This window comes from Danio rerio, chromosome 2 (genome assembly GCF_052040795.2).
Source record: "Danio rerio strain M-AB ecotype USA chromosome 2, GRCz13ab, whole genome shotgun sequence".
Classification (NCBI taxonomy): domain Eukaryota; kingdom Metazoa; phylum Chordata; class Actinopteri; order Cypriniformes; family Danionidae; genus Danio; species Danio rerio.
In genome coordinates this window covers 39,171,048-39,187,389 of record NC_141022.1, presented here as the reverse complement: position 1 = coordinate 39,187,389, position 16,342 = coordinate 39,171,048, and the positions used below count along the sequence as shown (strand labels likewise).

Genomic DNA, 16,342 nt, shown 5'->3' with positions numbered 1-16,342 from the left:
GAATCTATCCGGTAAAAGTGTTTATCACAGTGTTTATCACAGTTGTGCATCTTTTCTTATTGAATAAAAAGTTTATCCTACTCAGTTATGCGCATACATTTTATATGCGCATTTACAAAATGCTTGCGCATCTTGGTGTCTCCAACCGTTTATTTATGCGCAGATCCAAAATGCACATAAAAATAGGCAGATGAAAACATAGCTAGTGTTACATATTTTGAAACATTATATGTCACTTTAACAAAAAATGTTTACTGGACATGGGGTTTTAAAACGCACAAGAGTCTAAATAGCTAATAAATAAGCAAAATAATTTTGTGAAATCATATATATTACCTCAAAAGGTCAGACACAAATTAATAATTTGTTCACAAACTACTCAAGGCATTATGATTCATATCCAATACTGTTTCAAAGTATGAGGACAATTTGAGGATTACATTTCATTAAACAATATATTGTAAATACTTTTTTATTTAGCAAGAATGTGTCATATTAATCCTGAAAAGACATTTTTAAAATCTATTCTATTCTATTTTAAAACAAAAGGTGGTTTAAAACATTGTATATGATCAACTAGTCCTAAAAATCAGAGGATCGTATATATTGTAAATATAAACATTATATATTTATGACACTGAACACTCAAGAAATATCTGCTTATATCTAAATATAATTAACCTAAACGTCACAGAAAAAAACATAACGTTTAAAAATACTAATAATACAAAAAATTATAATTTATACTTCAATATTTTTATTTGTCTTTAATTTATTATTTTTTTTTTTACGGTTCCCCAACCTCTTAATGCTAGCGTAAAGATAAATATTAATATGATTAAGGGAACAACTCGAAAAGGCAAAGTCTGTACCTCAAAGCAGAAATCTTGTCCTAGGATGCTGCTGTGTAAAGGTTTGATGTAGACATCCTCCTCCATACTCAGATCCAGAGCTTCAACAGCGCTGCCAGGACTCAGCAAAGACTCATGGGAACAGGACTCCTTCAATTTGGGCAGGCCTCGTGACCTACAACAGCACACAGAAATCACAGAAACTCAATTACTCAAGATTCAGCCAGATCGTTTAGTAATAATTACATCCTCTTTTTCGATTCTGATATTTCAGTCTCCTTCCTCACTGGCCACAAAGTATCCTCAGCCACAGTAGAATTAAGATTAAAATATGAACAAAGACAAATTCATATGTGGTCAGAAAGACTTATTATAGATTCCAATAGAGGTTGAAGTTCTTAAAAAAGGGGTAAAATTATTAAATAAATGAAAATACAAACTATGGCCACACGGAGGCAGTCAAGTATAAGAAAGAGTTTCAGCAATAATAAAGTATCTCTATTTACATGTAAACATACACACAACAATCCATTTACACTTATTTACCACGGTTAAATCAATATTTATAGTAAAATCTCTGACATGCAAGAAACAACTTCCACAATCTCACTGCTTCCAGAAAAAAAGTTTATACCTACGAAAAACAACTAAAAATCCACTTGAAGGAGTATCCCAAGAGCATATCAGGATATTAAAGCATTCCTAAAAAGAAACGGCTCCAAGCAGGTTTTACGTGTTTTCACTTCATTCTTTGGTGCAGCTATAGCTCAGGTGAGGTTAAAGAGGATGGCAGATGATGTGATAAACAAGAAAGGAGGCTGGCCGATGCAAAGTCCCCCTGAGAATGTTACCATGAGGACCGACCTATGAGGAGTGATGGATGAGCCGAGTACACAAACATCCTAAACACTTTCAAACACACACCTGCACAACACCCACACCTTGACATTACTCATCACATGACTGGGTTTGTGTTTAATGAGGATCTACTAATAAGATGAGAGCAGAGGAAGAGATGTAAGAGGGAATATATATATACTTACATATGCACACATACATACACAAACTGTACAGTGCAATGTTTTCAGATGAATGTTTACATTCATTTTTATACTATACCAATGTTTTACCTTCAAAAGAATATTTGGTGGAATATTTGTTTTAAATGAAAATATATTTTTATAATAGAATATGCGTGTGAGTGTTTGTATGTGTGTGTGTGTGTGTGTGTGTGTGTGTGTGTGTGTGTGTGTGTGTGTGTGTGTGTGTATGTGTGTATTTGAAAAAAGATATGCATGTATATCTGTACAATAAAAGGTGTTTTACTGCAGACCAATATAGAGACTGACCAGTCTCCAAGTACATATTATAAGAGTGTATAATACTATTAGATAAAAGTCTAAAGACAATAATCAATGGCAAGAAACAGGAGGAATATTGCATGGAGTTACTCCTTTAATATACTGTATTTTCTCAATACTTCTGTCCTGAACTACATCATACAAATATACAGTAGTACTACTTTAAATTATTAACCTCTTAAAGTCAAGTGCTATTTTGGGGATTCCACTTAGATGTTGCCTACCCAAATGAAAAAGCTTCCCAAATCTACATGCAGTGGTGCAAATGCAAAAGTTTGGTACCATTTAAAAAAAAAAAAAACCTGCTGAATTTTCATAAATTTCATAATTGTATATTTTGTCTGTGTTATAATAAACCACTCCAAAAAAGTGTACCATTTAGGTTATGTGTGGTCTAGGTTTCTGTTAATAATGTTGGTGGTTCTTGCACATGTCAGAAATCATATGAAAAAAGAAAAATGCCTCTATCATAATCTATGCAAAAGTAATTATATTCCAACTGATGAGAAAACGGAACCACTTATGGGGTTACTGGGCCGGTACGGACCTTTAAAATTTAAAGAATGCAGAAGTAAATGACATCACAGACCCGGTACGATATGGTTCCAGAGTTAAGGTGGTTAAAGTTTGCAAAAAAAAATTAGCCATTACCTTTTTTGTTTTTGGATTTGCAGAAGCTATAAGGTTGAACGCAATGACACTGCACATATGATCAGACAGTTGGTCACACAACATGTACTCTATCCTGGCATAAGTAAATCTGCTGGCATCATTTTCTCTCATTATAAGAAATTGTGATGTTTCCTGCTGACTTACATAAAAACGGATTACCACAATGACTTCCCTCTCATCTGGCCCTTATCCCAACAGAACCCAAACACAAGTCCAATCATTTCCCACAAAGCCTCCATTATGACTGAGTTGAGATCTACCAGAACATAATTCAGTTATATGGGCCAGAAATCATGCAATATTACAAGATAATATCTCTTTTCTGGTTGCACAAAGAAAAACAAAAGACAGCACAACTAATGTAGACTGATTAGTGAATGGACAAATCATTCAAGCCAATACTTTTAACATATAACAATTTGACTCGTAATGAATAATGCATAGAATAATGAATAGCATAATGAATCATTAAAATGATGGATCTGACTCACTCATTAAACCCCCTGAATCTGACCACAACCCAAGTGGACGCTACAATAACATTTGAGAAAAGCGCAACCAAGTTCAACCAATGATTGCACCTCCAATAGTAGCACCATGAAGTTACATTTTTTCTCCTAAAAATGCACGTTTGATGGTATAACTTGAGTTGACTGCAGAAGTAGCTATACTTGGGATGAATATGTTCATTAAGGCCATTTTACAGCTGGTATTTAGATGCATTTTAGTTGGTTTGATCAAGTGGATGACTAAAACTATTTTGTCAATTCCAAATTATGTAGAAAACTCACTTTGCCATTTGCTCTTGTGGTTAAAAACCCACCAAAGACCACTTATTCCCAGCATACTGGCCTAATTCTTAACAATTACAAAATGTGTTGAAATTGAGTAAAATATGATTTTGAATCTTCCACATTTCTGCCATAATACCATCATACAGTAAGTGCTTCTGTACAGTAAATCTATGGAAATTATGGATGATTAGTGGACGGAAAGCCAAATGTTTCTCTTGCGGTCAGCTTTAGTGCTGTTGAGCATGTGATGTTAACCTCAGGAAACACTGATCTGACTTCAATAAATTTGTGGCGTTGAAAAATGACTGTATTGTTAATTCATGTTGGATGATTCTGGACCGAAAACCTGCACTTGAACACACCAAATGGACAATAGGTGAAGAGAAATTAGAACAATTTAGCCTATGTGAGAGGATAAAACTTTCATACCTGCAGGTGACAGTAGTCTGTATTACAATCCAAATAGGCAAACCAGAACTAGTACTGCACACATCAAATCGTAAACACAGCAGGATTTGCGTACCATTTTCAAAGTACATTGTCGCTCACCACAGAAGTATTTGCTTTTAAAAAATGCAACAAAATAACAACTGGCTTCTTCGCATTCCATCTTGACTTGCTTGGTTTTGTTTCTTTTTGTTCTTGTGCTCAAATTCAATTTCTGAACCTTAGCTGGACAGGAAATCAGAGTACGCTCTCTTTCTTGCCAACTGCCCCAATAGTGGCAATTGAGATTCTACATGATGAATTGGGTGAACAACAACAATAGCCTGATAATAGGAGACTAGCCCTCTACTAGCCTTATTAGTGTATTTATTTACACATTACACAACATTTTATCATGTACGGCCATACACTCAAAGCGCTTCACAATAATCTCTCTCCACCACCACCAATGTGCAGCTTCCACTTGGATGATGTGACGGCAACCACAGGACAATGGCGCAGGCGCACTCACCACACCAGCTATTGGTGGAGTGGAAAGACAAAGATACAGCCAATTCAGTAGATGGGGATGATTGGGAGGCCATGATGGGTAAGATGGAGGGGGTTTGGCCAGGACACCAGGGTTACACCTGTACTCTCCCCGAGAAGTGTAATGAGATTTTTAATGACCACAGAGAGTCAGGAACTCGGTTTAACGTCTTATCCTAAAGACAGCACTCACTGACAGTATAGGGTGCCCTTGACTGTACTGGAGCAATAGGACTCACACTGACCATCGGTTGAGTGCCCCCTGCTGGCCTCTTTAACACTACTTACAACAGCAACCTAGTTTTCCTACGTGGTCTCCCATTCAGGTACTGACCAGGCTCAGTCCTGCTTAGCTTCAGTGAGTAACAGGTCTTTGGCTGTAGGGTGATAAGGCTATTAGCCCAACAGATACTCACTGATGGCCTAACATTGCCCAATGCAGAGGTCACCAACCCTTTTCCTGGAGAGCTACCTTCCTGCAGATTTCAGTTGTAGCCCTGGCCAAACACACCGGTAAAGTCTAGATCGGATATGTGGCCGGCCGGAAGTGCGATATGCACATTAAGAAAGCAGCATTTTTTTATGACACTGTTTAACAATAATTTATATTTTTACAGTGCTGTGAGGGTTGGGGTTAGGGTAAAATACATTTTATTGGGTAATTTAATAGATAACATAACTAATACTCGGTACAACTACAGTTTTTACATTACTGTGACGGTTGGGTTTAGGGTTGGGGTGGGGGTAAACGTTAATAAAATACAACAAATGAGAAATTGAATAAATAATAAAAATAATTCACGTTAACTTCCGGCCGCAAACGTATCCGCTCTAGCAACAACCAAACACACCTGTCTGTAATTATCAAGTGCTGCTTCAGGTCCTAATTAATTGTTTCAGGTGTGTTTGATCAAGTTTGGAGCTAAATTCTACAGAAATGTAGCTCTCCAGGAACAGATCCAATGGCTAATCATGGATTTGGAGTGTCCAGACCTTACATTTGAGGTTTAGCGTTTCATCTGGGTTTGGATTAAATTTACTGAGCAATTTGGGAAAACTTAAACATTTCTAATTCGATCTAAGAAACTGTTTTAGTAGTCGTTGTCTTTTGCAGTAGTCGTAGTAGTCGTCGTCGTCTGCATTTGCTCTAAGCTTGCGTTCTGCTGTATTTTTGTTTGAGCAAATAAATGGTCTCTTTCTATTAAGGTTTGTGCTGTTTTTCTTTTGCCACATTTGAATTAGTTGAAATAATAGCAGTTATCAAACTGATCAAGAAATTACATTGTGAGAAGAAAAGCTGCCATTGGCATTCATTTTGTCTCAGTGTTGAATCCTTGCGCTGCTTATGGATTATGAGAGACTAGATACAATTACGTGTGACAATGTGAACTTAAAGCTACATCTTTCCATCCATCTCCTTAATTCCAGGATCTCTTTCGGTCTCCATTTACAGAGGCGTGGTGCACTGAATCGGACGGTTGATGCAGAAACAGCAGGGTGACTCCTGATGGAGGGCTCACTTCCAGCTCTCGATACGTTTCACCTGCGCTGACTCGGACAGCTAAGCAGATCAGTGCACAGTCAGCCCGTATCCGGACACAGCTCTCCCACATTATCCAGGAAATCGGATCCGTCCGCCGGGACTGCGCTGCCACATTCAAGCTCTTTACAGGCAAAGCTTCCAAGTCCACTACGAACACAAGGCTAGTATTTTCATTCAGACCACATAGTGAGAGGTGATTCTGCCACAGCGAAGGTTGATTACTTCAAAGCCTCTAATGTGCTATTTACATTTTCTTTTCGGCTACAAGTTCAAATGTTTTCCAACAGCCTGCCATTCAGAGAAAGTAAGAAAGCAGAAAACTGTGGCCTTATCTGAAGGGAGCTTTCGTTATGCTGGATGCTCTTGGCATGATCACAATACGTGTGGGAACCAATTAAATTTGTGTGGATTGCTGTTCAGCTTTTCGATATGTCTAAAAAACGTTTGTAGCCTGAAATGCAAACAAACAGGCAAAGAAAAAACCCATATGAATCGACATTTACAAACCAAATTCAAGCCACATTAATATGCAACCTGAAAGGGTTTGTAATTACAAAAGGAAAGAAAAAAAAACATAAAAACACCATAGCAAAACTGGATTAATTGGTAAGCTTTAAATTGTGAATGGTTTAACAATACATTATGGAATCATTATGGCATTACTGTCATATTAGTTTGTTCTCCCAATTAAAAACTATAAAACTTGTGTTATAAAATTTGTACATTTTCAATAATTTTTAGAATATTAGGGTTTTTCTTATTTGTTTAATTAGACAAAAGTACAATTGGATGATACAGGTATATTTAGGTTTTCATCCTGTAACTCAAACCCAGTCAATGTTTTTTTTTTTTTTAATTTAGAAAAACAGTCATAAAAGTCTTGAAAATTGGGGATGAGATAATATTTGGCAGAGCTGTGCCTGCTATTCATGCATTTTTCTAATAATGTAAATTCTCACACACACATCTTTTTTTTTCATAAAGTGAATGATATGACATTTCCTCTGTAGTGTTGTCAATAGTAAACTAGCGAATGAGTCAGCAGTTTTAGACATAGTATATGCATGCACGCATATGAAACAGCTGAAGATGACTTCCAGTTTTCTATCCTCTCTTTTCACTGACAGATTCGAGTAGACTTCGAGTAGTTGAATAGAAAGCCTCTTAGCTCAAAGTCCATCATGCTGTAAATTTATATTCAAGTGGCAAGAAATGTTATCAGTTGTTTGCAGAATAAAATGTTAAATTATTTTTTTATATCATCTATAAATTGCCAATCCAGAAAAGTGACAATTATTATACTAGACATACAGTTGGAATCAGAACAATTAACCCCCCTTTGAACGTTTTTTCTATTTTAAATGTTTACTAAATGATGTTTAACAGAGCACAGAAATTATTATCACCCTAACCTGCCTAGTTAACCTAATTGACCTAGTTAAGCCTTTAAATGTCACTTTAAGCTGTATAAGTGTCTTGAAAAATATCTACTGAAATATTCTGTACTGTCAGCATGGCAAAGATAAAATAAATTAGTTATTAGAAATGAGTTATGAAAACTATTATGTTTAGAAATTTGTTTAAAAAAATCTCTCCTTTAAGCAGAATTTGGGGAAATAAAACATTGGGGCAAATAATTCAGGGGGTTTAATAATTCTGACTTGTATCCTAAAACAAAATATCCTTATTAAATCCAAACAAAATAAATGACATTATACAAAAATTATAAACAAAATAATTTTTGGTGAACTTTCCAATTAAGCACACCTAAACACATGCACATACATGTATTCATGACAGTTGTCTGATAAGAATTTAGCTGTAATTCATCTCAATCAAACTGTCACATGCAGTTCCTCAATCTTGGCCAAAGTGATGAACACACACACACACACACACACACACACACACACACACACACACACTCCTCGCAAGCCTCACTTTACGTGCTAAAGCCCCTCACAAACAGATGCACTCAAATCCGCAAGGAGCAGCATGAGAAAATCAGCGTGATTAGAATCGCACCTCCTCCTCATCTGTAGTCAAACCACAGCAGCGGTGGCCATTAGTGTATACAGAGACACCAGCAACATCACAGCCTCTATCCTGTGCCAACTAACACAAATAAAACGGGTGGAAACGTAACTTCTGGTTTGTCACTGTAGGTAAGCAGCCCTAATTCAGCCCCTGGGCCTGTGACACACTGATGGTGTAGTAATAAAGCAAAAGTGACTTTCCCTAATGCTATTAACAGGCCTGCTTATCCATTAATTCTCCAGCAAAGAAAGATTTATAGCTCTTACACACCCGACCGAAACACTGTGAGGAAGTAAATCACGAGTAAATCTGACAAACCCAATGACGGAAAACAAAGAGCCACTGTCAGTTTGATGTAATGTCTCATGGGTGGACAGTGTTGCTCTTTAATATCTGGAGAAAGCTATTCATCTTAAAGTTGGATAAAAAAAAAAGTTTAAAGAATGTATATAAAAAGTGAAATAAAGTTCCCATTAGTTTTGATCAAATTAAAGATTTTAAATAACAATAAATCTTAATGATAATAAGAATAATTATCTTGATTAATAAAACAAAATTGATAATTTAGTTAGGATAAACGACAACTTCTGAATGGTGATAAATGGAGAAAGATTAGCTTTGAGTGAAAATAAAAACAAAACTAGATTTCATTTAATACAGATGGGAGAATATTATATTATGTAAATTATATAGAAATAATGATCATTTCTCTTTTCTTTTCTTTAATTTCTTTTAAACATTAGTCAGAACAGGATTTTTAATTATAGGATTACAATAATTATTTTTTATTATAAGATTCCAGGAATAAAATCATATTTACACAACAGTTCTGTCAGGTTTTTGAATTTGATTGGCTGATAGCTGTGCGATATTCTGCAAATAACAGAACTTGTCCAGCCTCTTCACCCCTTCAGCCTTGGGTATTACTCCAATCACATACAGCAACAAGCAGCGAACACTCTAAAGTTTGACAAATAGTGTAGCTGTTGGACGACATAATGTACTTTTGAGGCTTTTTAGTCAAGAATGTAGTCGTCTAGATTGCCTATTTTTAAATATTTAAAAACTCGGAGCATCGGATTCAATGCATTGGCCACCTGTCTGAGAAGACCAAAGAAAGTATTGGTTGACGTTCGACCACATAATAAGTGCTCAGGGGAGGGAAAACTCAGCACATTTTCTTAGCGCAAGTTTCAAACTACAGCTGAAAAAAAAAAACATTATAAATCATGTAAGTGACATTCTAAGTCGATCTCTTTTGTATTTTGTAGTGCTGTATTTAAACCACAAAAAACTGGTAATGTTTGCTTTGCTCTGGCTTTTTTGGGGTTAATTATTGTAAAATCCTGATTGCAACAGAGAAATACTGGGAAATCTCTGTAGACTGATGACATTTCATGTTGTTCAGCCTTATAATCTTAAAATGTGAGCAAAAATCACTCATTTTGTCATCACTTTAGACATTACGCTAGAGAATCATTCAAATACTAGCTCTAAAGTGACTGAATGTTCTTAAGTGTTAAATGTTATTGCCAGTACAAGGTTCCACTAAAACATTACAGACAATTTTGCAACCAATACTTCAATTTCAGTTCTGCTGTGATTGCTTTTTCAATAAGAACATTATATGCTTTATACTTATTCTTTCCATTTTAAAATATGTAATGATCAATAAAGGCTTTTGTTGTGTCCTAAATTATACTTGTCATTCTATATAACGCCTAGGAAATGTATGCAAAAGCTTACAAAAACAAATTAATATTTCCAACCATCAGGCATTCTATACAATACTGGGATTTCACACATTGCTGGTAACATATAAAATGCTTATGACAACAAAAACATACTGATTGTCCAAAACGCCCACCATTTTTTCAATAAATATGTTTTCATTTGTATAAATTATGTGATTTATGTCATAGTCTACTTCAGTCCTATTAAAATCAATTATACCACTGAACCTAATTAAGGTCAAACGGAACTTTTTTCTCCCAAAATCCCAGTTACTGGCTGAACTGCACTATGCTAACAACCCAAACCATGTGTCAATTAGCAAGTGAAGTCCACCAGGGGGCAGTAAAAAAAAAAACATACCATTAAGTTCTGTCAAAATGTTTTTAAAATCATGCCAAACATATATTCAGTCAAGTGTATCCAAACTTTTGACTGCTAGTGTAAGTGCAGTTTAAAATCGCAGTTTTAACGCAGTAGCTTCATTAGGGACGAGCTGCCAGAACGGTTCTGCCAGAGAGCTGTCAGACTGCCTGAAACGTTTTAAACTTCTTTTAAAACAGATCTTGTGTTATGCCAGGTCCCAGCACAGCATAGTCTCCAACCAGCTGCTTCTCCATAAGACGCAAGCATGAATTTAAAAGATGCTGGTCTGGTTATACAAGTCAGCACCTTTATCGTTTGTATAACAGCTTAATTTAAAGAACGACAAAAGGTAAAGCATTTAAAATTATTAAAGATAACCCATTCATTCAAGGATCTAATGTAATATGAAATAAAAGTGCCTTTCTCTTAAACTCTGTGTGAAGGCATGAACTGAATAAGAATTAGTCAAAGCTCTGTCTGAATTCATTTATGAGAAGAAAAAAAAAACAGCTTAAGCAGTACCTGTCATTTTCTGTTGGTCGCAGCGATGGGAGTCTGAAACTTGTGTTGCGGTCCAGCTTGGTCTGGCTCTTCGTCCTTTTGATGGATCCTTTCAGTCGTTTACTTAAAAAACCCTGTGAAGCAGAAGAGCAGAAAAAGTCAGACGTGTGTGTCTGTGTGTGTCTTTAAGAAACTCACGTTCCTCAGCCGCTGAATGACGGATGAGTGTGTGGCTTTGCCCTGCATGACTCAAGCTTGTTCATGAGTAACTGTCTATATAAATAACTTTAAAAACCCCGATCAATAATACATGAAGACCACTCGCTGAAAGACCCTGAGAACATATGACAGATACAAGAGCACCATCATGACAAAGCAGATGCCAACTTCGCCAAGACTTTCTCTGACCTTTCAAAAGCAGATTTCAACACTTCAGAAGTGAAATTCAACAGAGCATTGCAGATCAGTCTATTTTGGCGGTGAAAATGCACTTGCGCAGACTAGTAAAGAGCGGCCAAGGCCAGCTGAATAGTTTACTGTCTGCTTGTGGCACAGTCAGTGCTTGCTCAATGTCTTGGAGGAAAACAAAATATTAATAAGTAACCAACTCGGAAAGTTCAAGCAGCCACCTGCGGATATATATATGAGAGTAATATTTGATCAGAATGAGCTGTTCTTACAAGGTGTGTTAGTTTCTGCAAAACAAGAATGAAAGGAAAAAAGACCCAACACTGGCATATTCACAGCTCAATTGAGTTAGTATAAGGAGGAACAAAAATCATAATCTGACAAATGCTGGATTCAGACTGCACAATTTTCAAAGTAGTTGTGTCACATTGCATGACTATCTAGGGTAGTATCCTGGCGCTGCTGTTTACACAGTAAGATGGATGGGTGACAGTTTCACGCTGCATAACTTTACAATCAGAAGAATCGCCGACAACTTTGTTTCAATCTGCAAACTACATCTCGCAACCAAACATGGAAATCCTGGTCATGTATAGGGTTGGGCGATGCCGACCAATGTGGCATCATACGATGTCTAATGTGCAACACCGCAGTGGACGATAGTATCATAGTCATCAGCAGAGTTGAATGAATTATTTATGAATAATTTATTATTTCAGAACGAATTAACTATTTTTAGCCTACCGTTTCAACTACCTGACCCGCATGGTCTTTGTTTTAGCCATAACCAAATCATAAATAAATAAAGAAGTTACACACAAATTATCAGCTGTCAATCACTTTTTTCCGCAGGGCTCTGGCAAAAATAGGCAAAGTGATTTGTGTCATTAAAATATATACAAGTGTGAAACCGAGAGATTGAAGTAGGGTACTGATGCTGTGACACGTTACCTGATAGATTCAAAAGACAGAAGAGTCCTTAGATTGAGACAAGACTAATGAAATATTACTATAGTGAGACGTGATTTAGAGGTGATGACAGAGTGTGTGTGTGGGTGGTCATGTGATTTCAGTGGTATAGTGTGGACGGAGATCTGTTCAGAAAAGCCAGGTAAAAAGCCAGAGTGGACATGGATCATTTTCATTCTGAAATGCCATTTTACACCTAAGACATATTAGTGTAAACGGGGCCTGAATTTTGTGAATTTTTCGCAAGCTGGTTGCTGCTGCGACTGGGATGGGGCGGAGGATTGCGATGCCAGCTCAGCATCATGATGTCTATCGGCCATCGGTGACGGAAGATGGGATCATCTATCAACCCAACCCTAGTCATGTCGTATATCTCGTTCTTAACTACATAATGAGAAAGAAGCCTTTAGTGGGGTAGAAAATGTACTTATTTTGCTGACATGTGTTTTGAATGAAATTTATTTCTCTTCAACTTTTTTCTTTGGGGTATCTATTGCTCAGATGACACCGGACAAACAGACATGGGTGCTCCTGCCAAATTTCCAGTCGTTTTTCCAAATATACCAAAAAGAAGCACTTTCAAATTCTCCACAAACACCCGCTGGCCTGCAGATACCCATGATACTGGATGCTGCACTCTCATTGACTGTAGGTAATTGCAAATGTTATTTTCAATCAGAACACATTTTACACGCCAGGATTTGGAATTGTCGACAGGTCCAGATATTTAGCATGCCAAATACCTCATGGGTATTGGCGAATCAATGGCGATTTGCTCATATTGCGTCTTTGATAGTTCACACTGTGTGAAAATCATGCAGTCCGAACTTTGCATTATTGAGTCTATGAGAAAGTTTAAAAATACAACCTTATAATGATCTCTATTTCTTTAACTAATAAAAGGCATAAATAACTCTACTCCTCAACACAAAAACATAAAAAAAAGAGGTTATTTTTTATCTTGTTTTCCAGATTGTTAAATCCTGATACACTTGGGATGCAAATTACATAAGGAGTTTTATTTTCCGTGAATATGATCAAAATAAAGCAAGTTTATGAATAAAACAAGAACACATTTGTTCATACCTTCCAGAAGGCTCGGAAAAAAAATCTAATTAATTCTAATGAAAAAGTGATTTTCATATTGCACTGACAGAAATCTCTTCCTTTTCTAAGCATAAACTCGGCTTTCTTCGGCTTCTCAGATAACATGATTTAACATATTGACTTTGCATCTCAAGTAAATGTAACTTTAAAAATGTTAACATGTGTATTCATTGCAAAAACAGTGAGGGTGTAACATTTACAGCAAAGACTTTAGATTTAAGGCTTAATTAATATAGAAAATAAGTACGCTGTTGTTTTTTTCTCTTTTGCATGCCCACGCATAAAAAAAATGCTATGCATCATTATTATTACCAGTTATTGTAAATTGCAAAACAAGGAAAAAAAAACATGAGCAGTGATCACAAATGGATTAGTAGAGCTGCTAATCTGCTATACATTAAAATAATATGTTAAAATGACACTGACAGCCTGAAAAAATTGGGAAGTGGAAGTAAGATTTCACTTGTCCAGATAAGTGCCAGCCTAGAAGTAGGAGACTGTTTGGCTGGCAAAAGGGCCATTAGCAGACAAGAGTTGAGACAGAAGTATGTGATAAATTACTCATTCCTCATCAGAGGGATGATTTGAGAAAGCTTTATGATGGAAAAGTGAATTAGAGAGAGGGTGAAATATGGTAGAGAAAGAGAAGCGCTGTTGGTGAGACAACGAAGTGTAGGAGTCACTGGATAAAGTCAGACAAAACTAGGCAAAAGAAAGGTTATCAGAGAAATCCTTTGAAATGCCTGTCAAATGTTCACTTTGAGAAGTATATAGAAACCTAATCAGCAGAACAATCAACTTGATATGCAAATAATAGACATTAATAAGAAGCTAGAACTACATAACAGTGTCCATTCCTCTGGGAATTGTTGGTCGACTGCTAATGCATCTTCAAATTCAGCCTATACTATATACTGACAGGCTTCAATGCAGTGCTCGCATATTTTATATATTAATTATATGCTTCCTCAATAGAGCCAATTCATTTCAGTGTACCTGTCAATCATTGCTTTCATATTACTTACAAAAAAGGAGCTGTAATAAGACGTTACATTAATAAAGACATCCACCATCCTTTTATTTGAGTGCACCCAAATCATTTTTTTTCTCTAGGAATTGTGTGACATGGAAACAAACAAAATTGCGAATATAAAAAATGACACACACAGAAATGCTGAGGATATAAATATCTGCCTTGTCCTACTTCCTGCCTGGTTAAAAATATCATCAAACAATTTCTACGGCATCTCTGAGGCAGAGACTGTTTCCAGAATGTGCTTTTGTTAAAATATTTGTATCAGAGATGTTTTTAGACGTTGTTAAGGCAATGCAGTATTGAAATCATAGCACAAAAACTCAAAATAGACTTGCAAACTCAATAGGTAGAATATATCAATAAGGAAGGACATTTGTAGCTGGAGATAAATGGAGGAGGACGATGCTTCACTAATCAGAGGCTCAAGAGGGTAATTAAAGTGGGGCATTTATCCCATGCAGGAATTCTGCTCTATTTCTACCTTAGTGCGGTGTAGCGAGAAACAAGCATATTTAATAATAATAATAATAATAGGAGGTGGACACCAACAGTTGTGAGTTGTGACACTAACATATTGAATAAATGAGTTCGCTCATCATTCCAAACCTATAGGCTTTTTGAGAAAATTATAAAACATACTTTGAAAAAGATGTTGAACAGAAATAATCCAATTACATGAAAAGAATTAAAAGAAACAAAAAACCCACAAGTTTATGAGCTTCATTTGCACATCAAATTTAATTCACGGTAGATGCTGATTCAGGTCATGGGCAGGGTTTCTGTCTGCCTAGAGACTAGTTTTGTTGCTAAATGGCTAACATGGATTTTATTGAGATAGTAGTTGTGTTTTATGTGCTTTAAGAAGGCTGAAAAACAGCGTAAATTCATCCGTCGCCGAGTCTGAGTCCACTAGATACTTTCAGAGGTGCACCCAGCTCTGTGAGTTTATAAACTCCTCCAGAAACTACACCTGGGTGATGGAAGCTTTCAGCAGTGCTTCCGACTGATCCGAGCCCAGTTTGATGAGCTGTTGTCCGGTGTTGCAGGAGGATTTCCCCTCAAACAAACAAAATGCTTAATTCGCGCCACTTAAATTGCACAACACCTGCTGCAGGATGGCTATTTGCATCTTTGCATTGACGTTTGCCAATTAAAAATCTTCTCCAGTTAACTGAAATCATAGAATTCAAAAGGATTAAATTCAACAACAGTTCATTAAAAATAGCCGTAGGAACCCTAATAAAATAAGTTTTACTGTAAAATGTTTGTACAATATTTCCTGCAACTATTCTGTCATTTTTTTTTACATTTGTACTGCATATAGAATAAAATTTTCTTTCACCAAATGAATAATAAAAGGATTGATGCTTTAAAAATGTGTTGTAGTTACATTTGAATTTAATAAATCTATAAAATGGTCACACATTATGAGCAAACAAAATGATAAAACTGAAGATTACATTTAATTAATTTTTTTTTGACCAGACTTATTTCCCAGGAAAAAAGGTGGCTTTGAGATAAAGTATTCTATGGAAAGAAAGAGTTTAATAAATTTTTGTGCCAACAATATACTGCTCAGCTGGTGACAAGTCTTTTAAAAAAAGACCTACATTTTCACTAGACAACTCCATTTAAAGTTATGTGATCTATGACCTTCTATTAACTGTTTATTTGGACATCAATAATTGAATTATTTGCCTTAATCTGATTAAGACAATAATATGATTAGGCTGTTTACATAAGTTGCTTTTTAAACGTTCCATTCATGATCCCGTTTTACATGTTATAGCACATTTCGATTAACGTCATTAAGTCACCATGCTATCCACGTTTCATTCGGAGTTTTGTGTAATTTTGGGTGTTTCCTTTTCAATTTGTCGACTTTAACTGCAGTTTGGCACTTTCACTTTCATTCAGGAACATTTGATGCATGCCCCCCGTGACAAACAAGATATTGGATGCAAGTATAAACTTCTAGAAGAGTGTTGTTT

At 36.0% G+C, this 16,342-nt stretch overlaps 1 protein-coding gene across 22 annotated transcripts in view; it reads right to left on the bottom strand.

Annotated features, from left to right (window-relative positions):
• Window positions 1–16,342, bottom strand: part of rasal2 (RAS protein activator like 2) — a 115,337-nt gene that overhangs the window by 15,303 nt on the left and 83,692 nt on the right. For 19 of the 22 annotated variants that reach the window (XM_087241066.1, XM_087241064.1, XM_087241067.1 and 16 more), the window contains 2 exons: window positions 10,853–10,965; window positions 873–1,026 (listed from right to left, as the gene is read on the bottom strand). In XM_087241066.1, coding sequence (XP_087097192.1) covers window positions 873–1,026; window positions 10,853–10,965 — 267 coding nt within the window. Of the gene's footprint in view, window positions 1–872; window positions 1,027–10,852; window positions 11,005–16,342 lie in introns of all 22 variants that reach the window. The other 3 variants (XM_087241079.1, XM_087241080.1, XM_087241081.1) reach the window with 1 other exon arrangement.